Source organism: Triturus cristatus, chromosome 4_1 (assembly GCF_964204655.1).
Source record: "Triturus cristatus chromosome 4_1, aTriCri1.1, whole genome shotgun sequence".
Lineage (NCBI taxonomy): Eukaryota > Metazoa > Chordata > Amphibia > Caudata > Salamandridae > Triturus > Triturus cristatus.
Window position 1 is genome coordinate 1,126,947,959 of NC_140585.1, and position 21,949 is coordinate 1,126,969,907.

The following is a 21,949-nucleotide window of genomic DNA, read 5'->3' on the forward strand; positions in this document are numbered from 1 at the left end:
ATAAAATTGGCCTACCAGTTGGCAAATAAGCCCCTATTGTTGTCGCCTAAAGCACACTCCACTAGGGGAAAAGCAGCTACAGTAGCTTTCTTGCATGATATTCCAATGGCAGAAATTTGCAAGGCAGCAACATGGAGATCTGTGCATACGTTCACAAGGCATTATTGTCTTGAATCAGACTTCAGGGCAGATACTCAAGTAGGCCAGGCCTCCTTGAGAAATCTGTTCAGATAACAGAAATGTCTGAATTATCAAGTTTAGTTGTCTGAGCTTGATTGTTAATTGTTTTTCCTTTGCCCGCAGTGGATGAGGTGAGGCTCGCTATTCTATTCTAGTGCTTATGACTATTGATGAGGATCCCCTGGAAGAGAAGGATTAGTTACTTACCTGTAATCCTAGTTCTCTTCCAGGAGTATCCTCATCAAAGTCATAAGCACTAGAATATTCCCGCCTTTGCGCGGGACCCCGGAAACACAATCATATTTGTGATTATTGCATAATTTATTGGTGGTATACAGGAGAGTTCTTACAGCAACATTCAGCTCTGGTTATGAAAGGCTGCATTTACTTGTTATTTATTATATATATATATCTATATATATTATCTACTGGCGGTCGCCAGTAGATAGTTATAGTTAGGACCGTGTTTCCATAGGAAATCTGAACATTCTATTTTGAATAACTTTGGCGCCGGTTGACGAATCCTCGCGAAATTTTCAAAACTAATGGGGCGCTCCGCTCAGCTCCTACCCTGAAAGTCTCGGGGAGATTCGTCAAGCGGGGGCTGAGAAAAAAGGGGGGTCCCAAAACACGTTTTCCCCATGCATTTTCCCATAGGACCTTTAGTCGAAGGTACAGCCCGAACGGCTGAACAGAATTACTTGAAATTTGGCAAAGAGGTAGTCCTCAGGTCAGGCATGTGCCTTTTGCATATATGGTGTCAATCTGTTCAGTAGTTCCTGAGAAAATTGCAGATAAAAGTACATAAATATCTATAGGCGCGCACCCTAACGTGCGCGAGCGTAATTCTGATTGGTGGTTACATGTCAGTCAACATTCGAATCGGAAGAAATCAGGAGGTGTCGGCCGCCATTTTGTGTGTTTACAGTGCGACAGAGAAAAACAAACGTGGCGAACGTGAAAAGGGGGCAGGGTAGAGAGTTCCTGACCCCCTAGCCTTTGTCAGGGGGTCCCTGAAGGACCCCGAAGGGTGAAAAACTTTTTATTTATTTATTTTTTTAAAGTCGCGGGGTGCGCGCACGGTGAAAAACCTAAAAAAAAAAAAACATTTTAAACAAGCTATTCCATATTACAGGATACACTCAATCTATAACTATATACATAGGTAGTTTATTGTAAAATAAATATATAAAATGTATACTAATACATACATATCTTAGCATTTAAAAAACCTTACAAATTCACTTAAAAAACCATAGGTTTCACACACGTTATAGTTAGCTGGACATTTCACTCGTAAAAAAACATTAAAATTCCCCCGTTATAGTTAGTTCAGATAACTATAACTCGCGCGACCGCCGCTCTATCACAAGGATGATGTCATCAGTGATGTCATGAGTGATGCCACTGACCATGTCATGAGTGATGTAATATGTGACGTCATGAGCAGTGGATTGCGGGCGCGCGAGTTATAGTTATCTGAACTAACTATAACGGGGGAATTTCAATGGTTTTTTACGAGTGAAATGTCCAGCTAACTATAACATGTGTGAAACCTATGGTTTTTTAAGTGAATATATATATATGTATATATATATCATATCTATATAGATAGATTACCTACTGGCGGTCGCCAGTAGGTAGTTATAGTTAGGACCACGTTTCCATAGGAAATCCGCAACATTCTATTTTGAATAACTTTGGCGCCGGTCGACGAATCCTCGCGAATTTTTCAAAATAGGTGGGGCGCTACGCTCCGCTCCTACCCTGAAAGTCTCGGGGGGGATTCGTCAAGCGGGGGCTGAGATAAAAGGGGGGTCCCAAAACGCGTTTTTCCCATGCATTTTTCCATAGGACCTTTAGACAGGGCTACAGCCCGAACGGCTGAACAGAATTACTAGAAATTTGGCAGAGAGGTAGTCCTCAGGTCAAGGAAGTGCCTTTTGTAGGTTTGGTGTAAATCTGTTCAGTAGATTCTGAGAAAATAGCCTTTAAATCAATATATATATCTGAGCCAGCTTACGGTACGCTTACCGTACGCGTACGGTGGCGTGCGCGAGCGCGATTCTGATTGGCTCTTAGATCTAAGTAAACATTCGAATCGGCCGAAACCAGGAAGCGGCGGCCGCCATTTTCTCTCTCGCACTGAGAGTCATTTTTAAAATATAAAGCCCAAAAACATATAAAGGGGCTGTTTAGACAGCTCCCACACACATAGCCATGTTGAGGGAGTCCCCAAAGATCCCCCAAGGCCAAAAACGGGATTTTTATTTTTTCGGTAATTTCGCCGATTACGCTTACCGTACGCGTACGGTAAAAAATTAAAAAAAAAAAAAAATTAGCCACACTCTCTCCACCCCGTGTGCAATTGTTGCCCGAAGGGCACCAATTGTGCATGGCTTATTACACCTGAGATAAACTGAAATATTAAAAAAAAAAAAAAAATTATCCACCCTCTCTCCACCCCGTGTGCAAATGGTGCCCGAAGGGCACCATTTGTGCATGGCTTATAAAATATACGAAAAATTAAAATATTACCTTTCAAAACGAAGTGCATCATATGTCCTCCATGTGCGCACGGTGCGCGAAGCGCATCGTGCGTACATGGCCCATCTAGCGTAACGTGGGCACGCGGTGCGCGTAGCGCACCGCTTGCCCACCCTGCGTGCACGGCACTAACTGCGTAAAGTGGGCGCAGAGGATTGCGGTCGCGTGAGTTATAGTTGCCTGCACTAACTATAACGGGGGAATTTCATTGGTTTTTTATCAGTAAAATTTCCGCTAACTATAACATGTGTGAAACCTATGGTTTTTTCAGTGAATTTTATAGATATATATATATATATAGATAGATATATATGAATAGATAGATAGATACATATATGTTTATCACATATATGATTGTGTTTCCGGGGTCCCGCGCAAAGGCGGTAATATTCTAGTGCTTATGACTTTGATGAGGATACCCCTGGAAGAGAACTAGGATTACAGGTAAGTAACTAATCCTTCCAGGCTTTGTGTTCCATTTGTTTTTAAGTTCTCCAGATTAAACTCTTGTCCTGAATCACACAATGTGTTCCTATGTAGAATTTAGGCTCTAAAACACATTTTGCCTCAGTAGCAACGAACTATGGGATTAGACCCTCTTTTACCCCACCCCTGAGGGTTTGTACAAGACTTACTAGTGATCTTACTGACCTTGTTGCACAGCTCTGCTTGGTAGCTGTTGCCCCCGATACTTCTAGATCCTTAATTCGAGTTAAGATATATTCCAGTTTTGTTGAGTCCAGAAAGCACATCATGCTTGCTTAGGGTTTCAAACTTATGTGGGCCTGACTGTTGGTGGGACAGGTGTGGTTCCTTAAGATATACTAATGTGTCGTCTGTATACAACAACAAAATATACCTTGTTTCAGCTGTCTATAATCTACATCACACCATGCGGGGTTTCAATGCACTGTCCTAAGGTTCAATGACAAAAGCATCAACAGTGGGCAGCCCTGGAGAGTGCCAAGCCACAATGTCCAGCTTTCAGACATTATCCCTCTTTTGTCTTATGCATGATATCCAGAATATCATAGTTTAATCCACTTTAGTATATTGGGACTAAAGGTCTATGTTTCATATAAGTGTGAATTCTGATTAACTCCCAACCAACTGTATCAAAAGTCTTCTCTGTGTCAAGAGAGGCTGTTGCATACTCCCAGTTGTTTTAATTAGTATTGGACATGCCGTTAAAGACTGTGTATCGTATTATGACCCAGAATGAATCCATATTGGTCTGGCCGTTTTAACTCTTGGACGACTGTTAAATCTTTTTGCTATTCTAGCATTTAAAATGTTCTTGTTATTTTTGACAAAGGGTGATAGAAGTTTTTTTTTTGGGTACCAATATAATTAGCACATCTGTCATTGACTCTGGCAGCCAGCCGTTCGATAATGTATCAATAAGGTGGTCAGATGGTTAAGGGCATAGGTAAAATGGGAGTCCATCAGCTCTTGGAGGTTTCTCTTTATTCATAGTATCCAGTGAGGCAGCAGTTTTTCCTTGGCAAGTGTGCCGTCTTGTGTTCTCCTTTGGTCCTGAGCCAGTTTGGTCAGAGCTGCCTGATCCTTAAAGTGTTTGCAGTTGCCAGGCACTGGTAGGCTGTCGAAAACATGTATCATCTACAGGTAGTCTCTAAAAACTCTTAATTGCCTGTGGTTTGTAATATACTGGTGTTGTCTTTTATGTTCAAGATAGTGGTCTTGTTGGGGGCATGGTCAACCGCTGATTGTGATGGTGGCATCTTGAAGGTACTCCGGCAGGCCACCATGAAAAACCCCTAACTATCCTGACATATATCCATATACCGCTAAGCTAACCAACTACGAAGGGAGGACACTGACGAAGGACAGCAGGCGGAGTCTTTTTCCTGTCTGTCTCTGGCCCTGCTGTTACATTCGTTGCTGGGGCCTTGCTGGAGGGGCACATCCCTGAGCTGAGGAAGTGTGTCACTGCAGGCGAACGGACCCACAGTATTTAACCATGCGGGTCCACTCACTGACCGAAGCTTACCTGAAGCACCGCTGGCAGAGAAGCGGTAAGGACGACGTTTGGCGGGCCCTGCTGCGCGGTTGTTCAAACAGCGTGCTGTGCGGAGTTGGCTGCGGCTTCCCGCGAGAAGCAGCAGCTGGAGTGGGAGCATTAAGGACGACCAACCTGGTCCCCATCGCCTGCACTACTTGCTCCATCATGCCACTCATCTGGTCTTTGATATGGATCCTGCGGCACGTGGGAGGTGGGTAGTGGTGGTGGGGCGGCGTTCCATCTCTGATTAATGACTGGCACAATTGTGACTACGTACTAGGTGAGAGGCTGAAAGGGAGGACTGCCACTTGTGGGTGGAGGGGGAGAGGCACCCGACAGGCCGCGGAGGAACCATTACTGCCTACTGGTAGGCGGTGGGCTGTCTTTGGGGTGGAGGGGCCCTCTTCCTTCCTTCTTCCCTCCCCTTCAATCAGACTCCTCCCCTCCACCCCTGGAGCTACGCAAGCTGAGCTGCTCGACCTTGAGTCCGCGACATAGTGGAAGTGCGCTGTGCGTGGAGGCAAGGGATCCTGAGGGATCCATCAAACTAAGATGGCCAAATATGCACAGGCCAAAATCCGATGCGTCGCCCCCACTTGTGGAGGAGCTACGACAGTCGTCACTTGTGATGGAAGACATCATGGTGGCAATTCAGGGCGTTCGTATGGACCTGGAGGGTAAGATTGATGAGGTCACCTCTGAAGTCCACCTGATGCATGCTGACTTGCGAAATTTGAGTTCCCCAGAGTCAAACTTGCAGAGGACTCTGTAACCACCTTGCAGACTGAAACCAAATCGCTCAGGACCCAAGTTGCCGAACTCCAGGCTAGTACAAAAGTGTTGGAAGCCAAAATGTAAGATTTTGAAGGGCATTGCGCCGAAACAATATCTGCATCCTGGGAGTGCCGGAGCGGGCAGAAGGTCCGTCAACTGACTTGTTTGTGGAGTACCTAATATTGAAACACCTGCAGCCCCACGGACTCTTCAACTACTCTTCAGTGGAGTGGGCGCATCGGGTCCCGGTGGGTCCATCAAGGCCAGGGGCTCCTCCACGTCCACTCGTGATACACATCTTCAATTATGTAATACTGCAAACAGAACTTACTGCTCCCTGTTTAAGCTTGAAAATGCCACTATCGCGTTTTTTCCGGACTTCACCACCTGAGTCCAGAAATTGCAGCTCTCTTTCCTTGAAGGGAAAAAAAAAGAAAACAAGCGTGATCACAAACTCAAGTATGCAATGATCTTGCCGGCCAAACTTCGAGTGGAGGTGGAGGGTAAAACTTGGTTATTTGAGACCCCTGAGGAGGCGTGTAACTTGTTGGACAGCTGGAGTCCTGTCAATGATAAGAAATTGCGCTCTCGCCAACCTCAGAATGGGAGAAAGCATGAACTACAGAGCCAGCGCCAACACTCTATGATTATTGACACACCTGAAGAGGGTCCCGGAACTGTCAAACCTTAAGTCTTATTTGTATGTACTGCTTCGACTAAAGCCCAACGGTGGGGCATGATTGACTTCTGCGCTGGGTGTGTACTTCGCTGGGGGGCTGGGGAGGATGGAGAGGATCCTCTCCCAACCTTTATGTTGGGGTGCGGACGATTTTTGTAACCAGATGCCCACTGGCCTACAGCAGAGCGGTAACAAATTGTATTTCTTATGGGGGATAATTGGTGAACTGGTGCCTTGGTGGGCCTACGTTCCCCTACAATAGTTTATGGGTTGATGGGCAACTCTGCAAAGTTGGGGGGGGTGGTCTGCTCTGAGTCCACCGTGCAGGGAGGGGGGATATATATTACTTGTTTACTGTGCTTGACTGTTTCTGGAGTGAATGTTGGTAACAGTGATTGCGGCCTCTCAAGGAAAGGGAGCTCGAATCAGGCAGTTTGTCCCAGATTTTATTAGATTGTACTTTGACCCCACAAAATTCCCCTGTTTTCCTTGTGACTAACGTGCAGAAGGGAGCCCACATAATTGAGACCCTGGTCTCGGTCCCGAAACACCCACTACACGTCCCCAATAGCTTCCCCGACATCAATATATAACTTTAAACCCCTCTCCTAGAACATTAATGGTCAGGGGGATAAGATAAAACGGGTAGTCCTGCAGTATTTGAAATGACATGCCCCTGCAAGAAACGCACCTCCATAGGACCAGTTATTGTGCATTAAATAGGTGGGGCTCCAAGATGGTGGCACATGCGGGCTACACATTCCAGGTTCCAGAGGAGTGGGCATCCTCATGTGTAACTCCTTCCCTTTAACTGTACAGCATGTTGCCCATGACATTCATGGTCGTTTGGTGGCACTCACAGGGCGGTAGGAGGGACGAATGCTCAATATATTATCCTTCCCTATACCCCCCAGGCTTAATAATTCAGCATTTGTGGAGCCGGGATCCCTTATTTGCAGCCTCCCAGAGGGTGAACTATTTCTGGGAGGTGACTGTAATGCTGCCCTTTGCGGGGACAAAGACCGTTGCCCCCGTATGGATGGAGTCGTCTGGGAAAGCTCTGTCAGATATTTTGTCCGCAATGAGCTTAGTGGACTTGTGGCAAAGCTTTAATTCCACGGCCCGTCAGTACACATTCCGCTCGGGTGCACATGGGAGCCTATTCTGAATCAATTATATGTTCGCCCTAGGGGGCGCTAGAGGGCGCCAAATAAGATGGCGGCACTTGCGTGATGTTCTTGTAGATCGGGGCAAAATCCTTCATCATCCTGCTCACCCGCTGCCCCAAACCACCCAAAATGCAGCCAATTTGACAGCAAAGCCCGTTCACCACTCACCGGGATAGCACATGCTGCCGGGAGAGGCTGACCGACCCCACACTACGTCTCTTCGGACACTGGGCGGTGGGGCCTAAGATGGCGACCGCCTGCGATTTCGGCTCTCGCTTGGCCGTTGCTGAGCCGGAGACCCTGCTGGTGGTGAGGCTGTCCCCCTGTGGTCATCTCCTCCCTCCTGAGCCGGCGTGGGCCCCCCGCGCCACTGAGGGTGACAGTGCCTGGGCTGCCGCCTGGGGGGCTGACGACACGCCTCTGGACCTGTGGGCCCTACGGAGCTCCGGCGGCCCGAACCTCTTCCTGGCGCACACCCCTGCTGATGGGGGTGGGGGGGGGGGGAGCTCTGGGGAGGGAATAACGCCATGAGCCACAGAAGCGAACTGCTCGGTGAGTGCGCCTGCCGTGGGGGCCTCATCCTGCCGCGTATAGCGCCCGCTCTCCAAGCGCCAGTGCCGCTCGTCTTGATGGTCTCCCGCCCTCAGCCTCTACTGGGATGGTGCTCAGCAACTGCCCGAGGCCACTTTGCTGCGCCACCGATCACCTGCCGCCCTCGCGTCATTACGCTGTAATCCTGCTGGGCCAGCTGGACTCCTACACCTGAGCGTCCGGCCCGCCTACGCCTCTCACGCGGTGGCTGACTAATCTAGTCCCCCTGCCACCCCTGCAGCCACACGGACCTGCACCTACAGCAGCTCCACTCCTCCTGACCACGCGACGGCCTGTTGGACCCCTACAGGGCCTGCCGCATTCGCCACCAGAGCTCTACCTACTTGAGGCACCACCTCACGCTACCCCCTTGCCAGCTCGGCTTGCTGGGACGGCCTGCTGCCAAAATTGCTTTACTTATTCACTAATATCTCATACACCCCCAGCAGACATTTTTTTCAAAGCTTTAAAAACCCAACTCATCCGGCTCACCTGGGGGTGGGAAGCAACCTAGACTGCATTGGAACATCCTCACTCGACCCTTTAGTGCTGGAGGGTTTGAAATCCCAGACCTAGAATTATACTTCAGCTGCGCACAGGCCCACTATGCAGCATATTGGGTGAATCCCCCTCCTCACATGCCCCACCTTGCGGTTGAGGACGGATACCTGACTCCAACCCCATACTCTGCCTATTTAAGCGCTCCGGCCATTCCGAGATACCTAACCTCAACCACAGTAGAATGCACCACCAGCGCCTGGCAAGACCTGGCCCGATGCCTCCATATTCCTTCACTATACTCCCCCCTGCTGTCCCTACCTGGTAGACTCGACATCCTGGTCACGAGGAGGGAGGCTGCCGCCAACTCCTCCGGAAACTCCCTATCTGGACTTGGGGGGAGCTATATGTTGATGGTAAATTTCGCACCAGCGACAAGTTTATGGGCGACTCCCCACCCACCCCCCTGGAACGCTTTTTCTATATCTGTTTGCGAGAAGACATTAGGGCTTTAACCCCGTGCTTCCCACAGAAGCCCCCCACCGTGAACACTCTACACGCTCTCCTCAAGCAGGACACCCCCTCCCACGTTGTTTCAATGTTGTACCGTACCACCCAGGCAGACTGCGCACAGGACCCCCATTGTCTAGGGTGCGCTGGGAGGAGGAGCTTGGCTCCCCCCTCTCGGACGACCAGTGGTCCTATTGCTGTCAACAGACTGGAAATATATCTGCTAGCAGTAGGTTGCGCATCATTCACTATAAATATTTGCATAGCCTATATTATACACCTGCACGACTGATGCGCCTCCACCTGCGAGGCATCGACTGCTGCGACCGCTGCGGGAGGGAGGGGGCGGATTTCCGCCGCCTCGCTTGGTACTGCCCCCCCCCGCTACTGGCTGAAGGTGCTTGTGGCACTGGACCAGATGACTGGTCTCGATGTTCCCGATGATCCCCTAGTCTCACTCCTCGGTTATACCGGGGCCCTGGCTGTGCCGATGCGAACATATGTCTCTTTGGCACTCTTGCTAGCTAGGCGAAGAGCCGCCTGTTGATGGGGCAAAGGAGGGGTGCCCAAATTTAAAGACTGGCTGAATGATCTTGCATATTGTCAGGATCAATTGCATACCTATGCCAAGCTCCTGCTGCCCTCCTCCTGCCCACGCGACATATGGTCCCCTTTACAGACGTACCTTCTGGAGTGGGCCGCCACTGTGGAAGCTGCTGGAGACGCACAACCGAACGACTGACAGGCCTTGTGGAAGTGCTGTAGCCCGACCCCCTTCACACCTCAATATGTCTGGACGTAAATCTCCCTGTGTATGTATAAATAAAAATGTAGTCAGTCAATGTACAGTGCTAATACAATCTTCCCTTTTCATTGAATGTTTGGCTTGCACGCCTTGTCGGGATCGAGTGGCAATGCTTGTTTTTCTCAGTCTTGTACCACTGTGTTCAAAACTCAATAAAGAAAAAAAAATATATATATATTCACTGAAAAAACCATAGGTTTCACACGTTATAGTTAGCTGGATATTTTACTGATAAAAAACCAATGAAATTCCCCCGTTATAGTTACTGTAGGCAACTATAACTCTGCTGATGCTAATACTGTATTTAGACACTTATTTGCCCATGTCTTCTTCCATTAAATTTTAGCTATACATATATTACAAATATTTTTTTTTCATAAAGACACATATGTCATCAGCAGAGGATTACGGTCGCGTGAGTTATAGTTGCCTACAGTAACTATAACGGGGGAATTTCATTGGTTTTTTATCAGTAAAATATCCAGCTAACTATAACATGTGTGAAACCCATGGTTTTTTCAGTGAATTTGCAAGGTTTTTTAAATGCTAATTCCTAACTATAACATGTGTGAAACCTATGGTTTTTTCAGTGAATTTGTACAGTTTTTTAAATGCTAAGTTACTTTACGCCATTTGTGGCGTGCGCGCCCACTTAACGCAGTTCGTTCCGTGCGCGCACGGTGCGCTTCGCGCACCGCGTGCCCACGTTACGCTAGATGGGCCATGAACGCACGGTGCGCTTCGCGCACCGTGCGCACTTGGAGGACATATGATGAGCATCGTTGTGACAGGTAAAATATATGTTTTGTTTAGCTCTAATAATCGGGCACCTTTTGCACACGGGGTGGGGAGAATGTGGATATTTTTTTTGATTATTTCTTACCGTACGCGTACGGTAAGCGTAATCGGCGAAATTTTCGAAAAAATTAAAATTGCCTTTTTTCACTTGGGGGATCGTTGGGGACTCCCTCGACATGGCTAGGTGCTTGGGAGCTGTGTAAACAGCCCCTTTACATGTTTTTGCACTTGGTTTTTCAACCCCCTGTCAGAGTGCGAGAGAGAAAATGGCGGCCGCCGCTTCCTGGTTTCGACTGATTCGAATGTTTACTAAGATCTAAGGGCCAATCAGAATCGCGCTCGCGCACGCCACCGTACGCGTACGGTAAGCGCACCGTAAGCGCACCGTAAGCTGGCTCAGATATATATATTGATTTAAAGGCTATTTTCTCAGAATCTACTGAACAAATTTACATCAAACCTACAAAAGGCACTTCCTTGACCTGAGGACTACCTCTCTGCCAAATTTCAAGTAATTCTGTTCAGCCGTTCGGGCTGTAGCTGTGTCTAAAGGTCCTATGGAAAAATGCATGGGAAAAACGCGTTTTGGGACCCCCCTTTTATCTCAGCCCCCGCTTGACGAATCCCCCCGAGACTTTCAGGGTAGGAGCGGAGCGTAGCGCCCCACCTATTTTGAAAAATTCGCGAGGATTCGTCAACCGGCGCCAAAGTTATTCAAAATAGTATGTTGCGGATTTCCTATGGAAACGTGGTCCTAACTATAACTACCTACTGGCGACCGCCAGTAGGTAATATATATATATATATATATATATATATATATATATATATATATATATATATATGAATATAATATGAAAAAAAATATATATATATATATATATATATATATCCAGCTCTCGGGAAGGTCCAACAATTGGGCTGCACTCGAACACAAAAGAGCTTTTCCCAAAGGCTTTATTTGGTAAAACCGTCGCGCTGACCCGGTCAATAAGGCAGCAGACCACAGCCTCGAAACGCGTCAGGGCTGTGGTCTGCTGCCTTATTGACCGGGTCAGCGCGACGGTTTTACCAAATAAAGCCTTTGGGAAAAGCTCTTTTGTGTTCGAGTGCAGCTGGATATATATATATATATATATATATATATATATATTTGCCCTAGCCCAGCGACATACAGCATTGTGCGCAGGGCATTTCTGATCACTCCCTGGTCTGTGCAGCATATGGACTATGGTCTAGAGTAGGGGGATACATACCAGTACTTAACCCCTGGTACCTTAAGGTGACCCACACCAGGGCAAACATTTGGACGACCACTGTCCGCTACTTTGATGAAAATGAGGGATTGGTAGGCTTGGCTGGGGGACTGTGGGAGTTGAAAGAAGGTGTCATGGTATTTCCTTGATTGCGGGTCATGAAAAGAGAAAACATCGACGTTGGTGTCACTGGAGCAGGAAATTCATGAGCTGGAGTCTGACCTGATCTCTAAGGCTGGGGTGGGAGTGCAGCACCTTCTGGCACTGAGGCATAAGGAATACAGAGATATTGCAGAATAGGCATCTAGAGCCAGACACAGAGCGACTCAACATTGCCTATATGAGGTTGGTGATAGAGCGGGTAAACTCCTGGCATGGTTAGACAAGAAGTAGGGGAAGTCGAGTTGAAATCTCTGATGCGGTTGTTTGAAGTCTCTGATGCGGGCTCGAGTGAGGACCAGACAGAGCGTAGTGAACGCTTCTGCAATCTACTATGCCACACTATACGCCCTGGTCTCGACGACAACTATAGAAGAGGCGTGCAAACTGTTACTGCACCTCCATGTACCTTGGCTTACACTGACAGACAGGAACCTTCTTTAGCAAGACTTAACTTATATTTAACTTATAAGAAGATTTCGCAGGCCATTCGGGCACTGATTGTTGGTAGGGCGATGGGCCCGAATGGCCTTCCTATTGAATTATACAAGCTCACGCATCTAAAATTACCCCCTTTTTAAGGGGCATGTTCCAGGAAAGTCAGGAAATTGCCGGCTGATCAACGATTAGCCTAGATTGTAGTCATCCATAAGATAGGTAAACCCTCTGGAGCTCTGTACATCTTACAGACCAATATCACTGTTAGACGCAGAGGTTACGATCATTGCTAAATTGTCCCAGATAATAAGCACATTGGTCCACCCAGACCAGACAGGCGTTATGCAGAGTAAAAACACTGCACTTAATTTAAGACGTTTGCATAGGGTACTGGACGGCATCGCCTTCATCCAGGAAGATGCTGTAGTGGTCTCCTTAGATGCCAACATGACTTTTGGTACCATAGCGGGGCCATTTATGTATGCAGTCTTGGAAAATGAAGGGTTCGGTCCGAACTTTTATTCTAGGCCCGACTTCTCTATGCGGACCCAGTAGCGCAAGTGGATGTGAATGGTGCGCATCGTCATCCTTCCAGCTACGTCAAGGCACGAGACAGGGATGCCCTCTCTCCCCACTGAATATCGCTCTTGTATTGGAACCGTTGGTGGTCTTGGTACGGGGAGGCCCACTGATTAGGAGACTGAAATTGTCTGAGGGCTGGAAGGATAGAATCTCCCTCTATGCGGACGATATTCTGCTCCATGTGGCAAGTCTGTATACTAGGATCCATAGAATACTCCATATATTTTACCTTTACCAGAAATACTTGGGATATAACATCTACTTGGACAAATCTCTAATTTATATGCTCTGTGGGCATAATGTGCACCTTCCGCTGAACTGTCCGGCCCGAGTGGTGATGAAGGGGTTTGACTACTTAGGGATATTGGTCACCATAGACGCTGTGATCCTCCAAGTTTGCAACCTGAAGCCCCCGCTACATCCTTGTAGCTGCTGGGGAAAGCAGCTTTGTTCAAAATAATGGACCTGCCTCGTTTCCTTTACGTCCTTCATAATACTCCATACCTTCGGGCCCCGCGGACTCGGTTGGAGGGCCTAGGTCTTCGCTGCCGGCTGCGCTCCGGCATCGCAGGCCCCCCTTGATCCAGGCCTCGACGATTTGGCTGATCGCGAGTTCCAGCAAACAGGTGCTTGCAAGACACACATGCCACTATTCATCTGTTACACAAACTGGGTTCCTCAGTAAATGCTACAAAATCTTGCTTGTAACCTATTGAGTTAGAGCCATATCTGAGAGCAATACTTAGTTCGATCTCTGCCAAAGCTTATCCCAATTTGCAATATTCTCAATCTCCTTTTTCAGGTACGTTGTCACCTCCCAGTCACAGCGGTGATGCGCCTTCTAGGCATGATGGCCTCTTATATGGCGATAGTCCCACATGCCAGGCTACACAACCGCCCGTTACAGAAATGTCTTGCATCGCAGTGATCATAAGCAGGGGACAATTTGGAGAATCTAGTGTTGGTTTCACACAGGGTTCATCAGTCTTTAAAGTGGCAGAATGCTCACAACACCCTGAAGGGCAGACCTCTTCGGGACCAAATCTTGCAAATGATTATCAACAAAGATGTATCCCTCATAGACTGGGGCGCACACATGGAGGGTATCATGGTACAGGACCAATGGACTGTTGACCAACAAACATTCCACATCAGTGTTCTAGAGCTCATAGCTATTCAGGTGCTCCCAAAGTTTTTCCCCACAAAATAAATTGGAAGAATACTCTTCTCCGTAGAGACAATATGCCTGCAATTTGTTGCATCAAAAAATAAGGAAGGACACTCAATACAACTGTCTCAATTACCACAGACCATTTGGCACTGGACTATTTAACACCACATTCCAAAACCTGACCCCACACCCCTCCCACCCACAACTATGGCCTCGACAATGACCCCTCCCCCTCTAACAGAGAATTTGTCACGGAAGGGAAGGCAGATGTACCAGATTTTCCAGCCAGCTGATGCCTTAGGTGGTCCTCATTTGCAAGCAGGGGTGGCTAGCTGCAAAAAGGATGCATCCTCCAATATACAGGCTTCATTCCAGCCTTTGACAACCACCCAGCTTGACCCATTGACCGTCTTAGGGAGTTCACCTCTTGAGATGCCTATTGGGTCCTCCATGTTACCTACCAGTAGCTGTGACAATCCCATCAGTCCTAGGGAGGGCGCAGCATCAATTATCCAGCAAGTTGGTCATCATTGGATCACCACGGAGGGAGTAACTACAAATATTCAGCAACGGAACCAGCGTCATGTCGCCTACCTCAAAGGACCAGCAGCAGGCTCCTTGATTTCTCATGGCACAGTCAACCTGATACCATTGCCCCTGCTCTCGAGCCGCGGCACAAACTATTGAACGCAGACTAAACCATGAACAAGGTCCATGTTACATAGTCTGGTATGACCGGGTGACATACTGGTGTGGCAGTATTGGCTGAGAGGGATGCCAATAGTAGGGTCTGCCCGCACATGAAGAAACTTGTGTTGCTGCCCAGCTACGTGTCTCAAGACAATGATGACATCCTTAACAGAAGCTATCCTCAAATTGATTGGCACTCTAGTAGGTTTGGATCACATAACATCTAATGACCTCTAATTTGTGCACTTCAGTCCCCATCCCATGTTTCAAGGCAGAGATGTAACTGTGACCTCTTGGGCCACCCAGGGAATAGCTAATCAGGTCTGGGAGCACAAGGCTAAATTTTTTGGCTGGGATATTGAGCTCGCATTTCAGACAGCTCTACGTTATCCCACCCCTTTACATCTTACCGCTTTGGACCCGCCCTCCCCCAAGTTGTTTTTGTAAAGGAGCGGTTGGGCCAGAGCAGCTTTGTAACGACTACCAACCCTTGTACGTTACCGCTGTACATTCAAAAGGTCATTGTCAACAAATTTTTACCTTGCCTCTTGCTGTGCATAATGCCAGTATTTGGATCAGGCACATATGGGAGGGATGTCATCCTCCCCCCACCCATCCATGAAATCTGCACTTTATCACCAGGAAATCAAACGCCAAATCCAGCTTAACGCATATTATAAGAGGAGTTGAGTGCCTTGGGCTGGCCAATGGAAGCACCTTATTTAAAACCTTTATTTCACCTATTCAACAGGAGCCACTCAGGGATGTCAGAAAGAGTAGTATGTATATACTCCGTTGGATGCTCAACATCAAGGGGTGGGGGGTGTCTATTGTGATTAATCTCTCAATTCACATGCTGCAGATCTCTCACCCCAGAGGCTCTCAAGTGTTTTAAACGGCTGGTCTTGAATGTTGTCTCTCCTTTCCTGGAATGTAGCTGGACTAGAGGCTAAATGGGACAATGATACATGGGCAAATTCATGGAGACTTTCGCAATAGCCTGTCGGCAAGAAACGTAGGTATCCACGCCATTTAATCTAAATGTCTATAACATTTTACACATTGCTGCTACCCCAGCCTCTTCTGGTAGACCAATGGGAGCCTGGTAATTTTCCGGTTGGTCATTTGATTTTTTCCCCCAAAGCAGATGCACCTTTCTACCAGCTGCTTGGCCTCGAATTTTGTGATGGCACAAGGTTGAGTATTATTAACTTTTACAACAATATTCCTCTTCCCAACAGAGTTAGCGTATTGTCTGTGCTGGACCGGGATCTGGATTCTCTCACTCTTAGAGGTGGTAAAAATCTAGGCATGGGAGGGGATTTCAATGCCCACCTTTGCCTCCTAGTGTTACGAGACGCTTGTGGGGTTCTAGATCCAGATGGGCTTTTACAGGCTCATTTTTCGCACGATCCCTATGGAAGTAACCCCAATTTTATCATGTCAGAGCATAATCTGGGTTTTGCCATGAATCCCACCGAAATAATGTGCTTTTCTCAAACGTTTTTGGGTAAAGGTGAAGACTCCCTTATTGATTTCTTTCCTTTTTTGGCCAATCTGGATCCCTCTATATGTGATTTTACTGTCGCTCTGAGTCTTTTTAGCGACCATCTGCCACAAAGCCTATCTAATGATCTTTCCTCCTGGAAGACTGTCTGCCATCCAGACCGGCGTGAAGCCCATATCTCTGATCACTGTAGGAATGGCTCTAGGATTAAATGGGAATCTGTCAATATTGAGGCTTTTATGTCAAGACTGGTAGACACTAACCGTCCCTTTTTCAATATCTGTCTGGACGACTCGGCAGACCCTAGTCACATCATTGAGGCTTTCTCCTCTCTCCCGCTCTTGATAGGCCCTATCTTCTGGATTCAGGGAACCAGAAAGGTTGGTTTGGAAAAGAATGTTCAAGTACTCGTATGTTCCATATCCTCGCTCTCCAAAAATATCACAAGAAGTGGCACAGTGCAGGAAAGCCTACCGAAAATAAGTTAAGGCCAGGGAAAATATCTTAAAGATGAAGGCCTGGGAGGATCTTGATGTTGTGTGCCATAAGCCAGATCTCGGAGTATTCTGGGTCATTGTGAATCTGCCCTTCCTAAAGGCGGACAATGAGCCCTCTTTAGAAATTGCTCTACCAGGATATGAGTGGACATATTATTTTGGGAAGGTATATTCTGCTGGACCCAGGGAGGAAAGGTCACACGAGCCTGAGCATACTGCCTGCATTAACGCAAGGGATAACTTTCAGCCCAAATACCTCCTGAGCTGCGAAGAAGTGCTGGAGGCTATTAGAATAAAGCTTAGCAGTAAAGCCCCAGGCCCCGACGGAGTACCCTTTGACATTTTTAAGAGCCAAATCGAACTCTGGGCCCCATTGGTCTCTAATGACCTTCAGGCGGCTAACCGCTCTAGCAGGCTACCCACTAGGTCGCAGTTAATCATCATCCCCATGTTTATAAAGGGGACAGAGGGGATGTGAGTTGCCACCACCTTAGCTTCCACCTGGACTCAATGGTGAGGTCATGGGCCGTGTTCTCCTATCACAACTTGAGGCCTGGGCTGAGAACACTAGAATCCTTTCTGATATTTAGTGTGGGTTCAGGAGGGGGCTGGGGACTGAGGATCAGTGTCTTAACTTCTCCCACCTGTTGGACAAGTATACCATCGCTCAGCAGGGCTCTTTATTTTCGGAGTTTATGGACCTGTCCAGCGCTTTTAACTTTCTGTCGCACAATTATGGAGCATAATGGAATTTCTTGGCTTGGACAGGTCCATGATTAACTCCATCAGGGAGATTTATCATGACTCCAGCGCATCAGTTAGGTTTGGCCTGGGGGGTTGCTAAGAGTCTTTTGGTACCCGCGAGGGGGAGGGGTGTTAGACAAGGCTGTGTCCTTGCACCTTTCCTCTTTACACTCTATACTAATCACTTGAAAAGGTAATTGTTTCAGACGTACAGGGATTTGCCCCAGTTTGGACAATGCCACATACCAGCTCTGTTGTATGCAGACGATGCTGTTCTTATGTAGTCCCGAGCTGGACGACATAGTGGATTTTCCTTCCTTTGCTATGTTCTGATTATTGCACTCGCGTATAGAGCCCTCTTGTTTAGGAGGGCTTCTGACTTTGAATCTGCACTTTCTCCCATAGACTTAAGGTTAGACAAGGAATGGTTCTATCCACTTATTACCTAATGTTTTATCCACTGCACTGTCAGCACTGTAGTTATTTGACACCGTAACAAAAGCTATTAGGATAGGGCAATTACCTCTATCTTTCTTATATTTTGATGTGTGAGAGTCTGACACATGCCTCTGTGTTGTGGCCTTCAGTCTAAGTCTGCTAAGTTGGTGAATCCAAGTTATTGTCTGGCTGACAACTTTTTTTATGTCTGGCCCACATCCCCAGCTGTATTAATTGGCACTCTCAATTGAAGTCCAGACATTTAGGACCGACAATCCTGTTGGTAGGAGAACATAGCGGACCATTCATTGAGATTTTTGTTCTCCTTCTTTTATTTGAGAACTGTACTTTAATATGCATGTTTTTTTAACTCTGATGTCATGGTTTTAGACATGTCAAAACTCAACAGTGTTTTTACTTGAATTGCTTTTATTATGTATCGCTCTAGACAAAACTGGATATTAATTGTATTTGTTTTGTTTTTCTTTTTTTTTTCTTATTGTACTTTTATGATCTGTTCAATTTGATCGAATAAAGTTTATTCTGACTCGAGTAGAATAGACAAAGTTTCCTGAGAAGCTGAAATCCGGAAAATTTAGGAATGTATCCAGTAATGGATCATCAAGTCTAATGGATGGAGAATGGGTGTGTGTGAAAAAAGGAAGATTAGTCAAAGCTGACGAGCCAAGTTTTTCAAGCCCATGAGGGTAGTAAGAGTCACAAAACAAGTAGTTGAATTAACAGATGGAAATATCTGTAGCATGAGTAAGGTGGTAAAGGTACCTCAATGTTTGTGGCCCAAAGGTTTGGCAGACAGTACTTCATCCACAGAGAATGATTCCCAAGCTAGATGTCAACTATCCAAATCCTTTCGACACTTACCTACATGGTGCAAGCATTATCACATGTATTAGCTGTTTCCTAGGTTTTAAGTATATTTTCTTTTATTCCATTGTTTTGTTAATGTCAAATCTTTAGTATCCTATATAATTTCCAAGTGTATATTTGTCGTTACACCACCATCCATATGAAGTGTGCATGTTGTTCCTTCATTATGTATCAAATTTCATTTAACGGAGGTCGATGTGTGGTATTTTAGCTGGAATCTCAGTGTCAAATGTGATTGAAGAATGTACAGTGAGATTCCAGTAAAGTCAGCTGGCCCAGGATGTTCTCCCAGGAGAAAGTCCTTTCTGTATTGAAAACCATAAATCTTAGTCCCCTGAACCCAGATGCCCTTCCTCATTATTGGAGGTGGGGTTGCCATACTTGGCTTTATCAGTTTCGTGAGGCACTGTACACATGGAATACTGTACTTTTTTTGTTAAACAACTTTTTTTCATTTAAAGCACATACAAATATGCATATTGTGTGAGGAAATATATACATTTAATAAGGCATTGTGTACATACCTCTCCGTTTGAAATCTAATTGGTAGTGCTGGTTATAAATGTAAACCTGGTTTTACCTTCACAATAAGAGCATATAGTCGTAATCAGCCAGGTGGAATTGGGGTACGTCTTTTATATAGGTAAAATGCTGCTTGACGCATGAAGAGGATCTAGATCTTAAGAGTAGATTGGGACGTGATTTATATCTCATTTCTTGTTTTGCCTTCTGTCATTAATTGGCCCATTTTAGTGTTTGTAACCAGACATTGCATGAGTTGATGAGTGTGTGTGTCATGTGGTCATACAGTGCATAACCATGTGCTGTAGAGGCAGGTAGCAGAGTGACCGCTTGTTAGGTATGTGTGAAATAAATAGCAAACAGTATGCTGTGTAGTTTCCACTTTCCAGTAGGAACTGCTTGTTTGTTGGCCAACATAAACTTTGGGATGGTGCCAGATTGATTCCATGAACCCCCTCAGGATATGTTGTCCTATAGGTCAGCTAGCCCAGTGTCACCATAAGCACCTCTAAACATAGACAGGTAGTGAATAGCTTGGTCAACAACAGAACTTGACAACCCAGATACCCCCAGGAATTTTGGTAACCGATCTAGAACCCTTTTGCTCAGTCACTCATGCTCTCTCTTTGCGGAATATTGCAAAGAATGCACTCAATTCAATATTTATTGACCCATTGCTATTCTTGTATTTGAAATATGTGATGCAATGATCAATAGACAGAAGCAGATACGAGTAATTAGAAGTAAAAAGACAGTGAACAGAATGAAAAGTTCCACCATCTTGCTAAACAATGTATCTAGATAGTCTGCTCCTACTATACGTTCCCTAACCTAAGTGTCAGGGTGTGTGGGTGTCTTACCAAGAATCCTGTATTGGATGATCCAACATCCGTTACCTGACTGGAGAGTATGTAGGTCCCCGTCTTGTTCACAGGTTGAACAGCCCTCCTCACAGAGGAATCAGCAAGCAGTTGAGCTGAGGTTTCAGTGTGTGGTGGCCTCACAATAACAGCAAGTACTCCTCTGCCTAAACCTGGAAATGCTTGTTTATTTAGAACAAAAAGCATCCTTGCGCCGAGGCCTTAGTCAGGCTGCCATTGTTTGTTCTATAGATAACTGTGTCGCCGCATTGGTGAACAACGGAGAATCACATTTGCTCAATGTATGTTCAGACCTTCGACAGGATGTTCAAGGTATCGCGATAGAGTTCTTACAAAGTGGAATTTTTAAGCAAATATAGTTTCATAAAAACTAATCAAAAAATGTCAACACAAAAAAAAATAAAAAATCCTGCACTGTCATGCATGCAGGTGTGTCAAGTCAATGTGTGAAGGAGAAGGCAACTTAGGAAAAACGTGTACATGTAAAATGACAGTGCTTCCCACTGGGCCTAACTGGGAAATATGACAAAGGATTGTGGGGTTTTATGAAAATAAGCAGTTTACTGTTGTGTTTAGGACTGTTGTACACTGCGCATTGATCTGATTACAAATCAACATTATGTGCTTGCTGATAAAATGTATGAGGTACGTATTGAGAAGAGGTAGTAATTGTGGTCTCACTTTGGTCCCTCTTCCAATCCTCCTTAGCTGCGCGGACTCTGCATCGACCAAACACTTGAAATAAAAAGCTAAACATTTGCATCACGTATCTCGTAACCCAAATAATTCCACCTCATTCTGTCATGGAAAATTAAAAAGTTTGCTTTTTTCATGCTGACATGTTCTTTTTTTTTTTTTTTTTTTCTTCTTACAGTCTTATGAGTGGAGTCAAGAATAATGTTGGTCGAGGGATAAATATTGCATTAATAAATGGTACGTTTTGTGGTTGTGTTGCTAAATCTGCAGGCACTACTTTTTAAATAACGCTTATGTTATGTGTTTCAGGAAGTATATATACATTAGCAGTGGAAGACTGCAATCTGCTTTTCAGACAAGATGCATTGCACAAACATTGATGCACTGAAATGTGCTAATAGTGTGTGCCTGAAATGCACAATCCGAATGTCTGTTAATGCTCTATGTTAACATATTCGGTTTGGTTCTCAAGGTGCTCAAACTCTAGGTAAACCAGTGTACTTCCTCCAAGAGACTGAGACCTGTCAATTATTTTGAAACTGTTTTGTGACCCCTGCCGGATTGCCTAGTTATTTGGTGCACAATTTGTATTTTGAAGTTGGTGTTAAGTAATAACCCAATATGTGCTCACCATGAAGAGCTTGGACATTAAGAGCTGTAAGTAGCTCCTCACTAGATTTGTTTGACTGCAATTTTTTGAGGAATTTCCTCTTGATAAAAATAAAACACAATACAATCTAAAGAGCAGTTGGCAGGATCTTCTCTTAGAGGAAGCACGAGAAATCCTTGTGGAGAAGATAATCAATTCATGAATACAATATTAAGCTCATTATTCTCCCAAAATCCTGCTTCCAGTTACAAATTGGATACATAGACTATTAACCCATCTTTTAATGCATGTTATGA

The 21,949-nt window shown here is 45.9% G+C and overlaps 1 protein-coding gene across 2 annotated transcripts in view; it reads left to right on the forward strand.

The window, feature by feature from the left end:
• Positions 1–21,949, forward strand: part of FAM3C (FAM3 metabolism regulating signaling molecule C) — a 337,648-nt gene that overhangs the window by 191,968 nt on the left and 123,731 nt on the right. For both annotated transcript variants that reach the window (XM_085654178.1, XM_085654179.1), the window contains exon 6: positions 21,222–21,280. In XM_085654178.1, the coding sequence (XP_085510304.1) occupies positions 21,222–21,280 (59 nt within the window). The remainder of the gene's footprint in view (positions 1–21,221; positions 21,281–21,949) is intronic.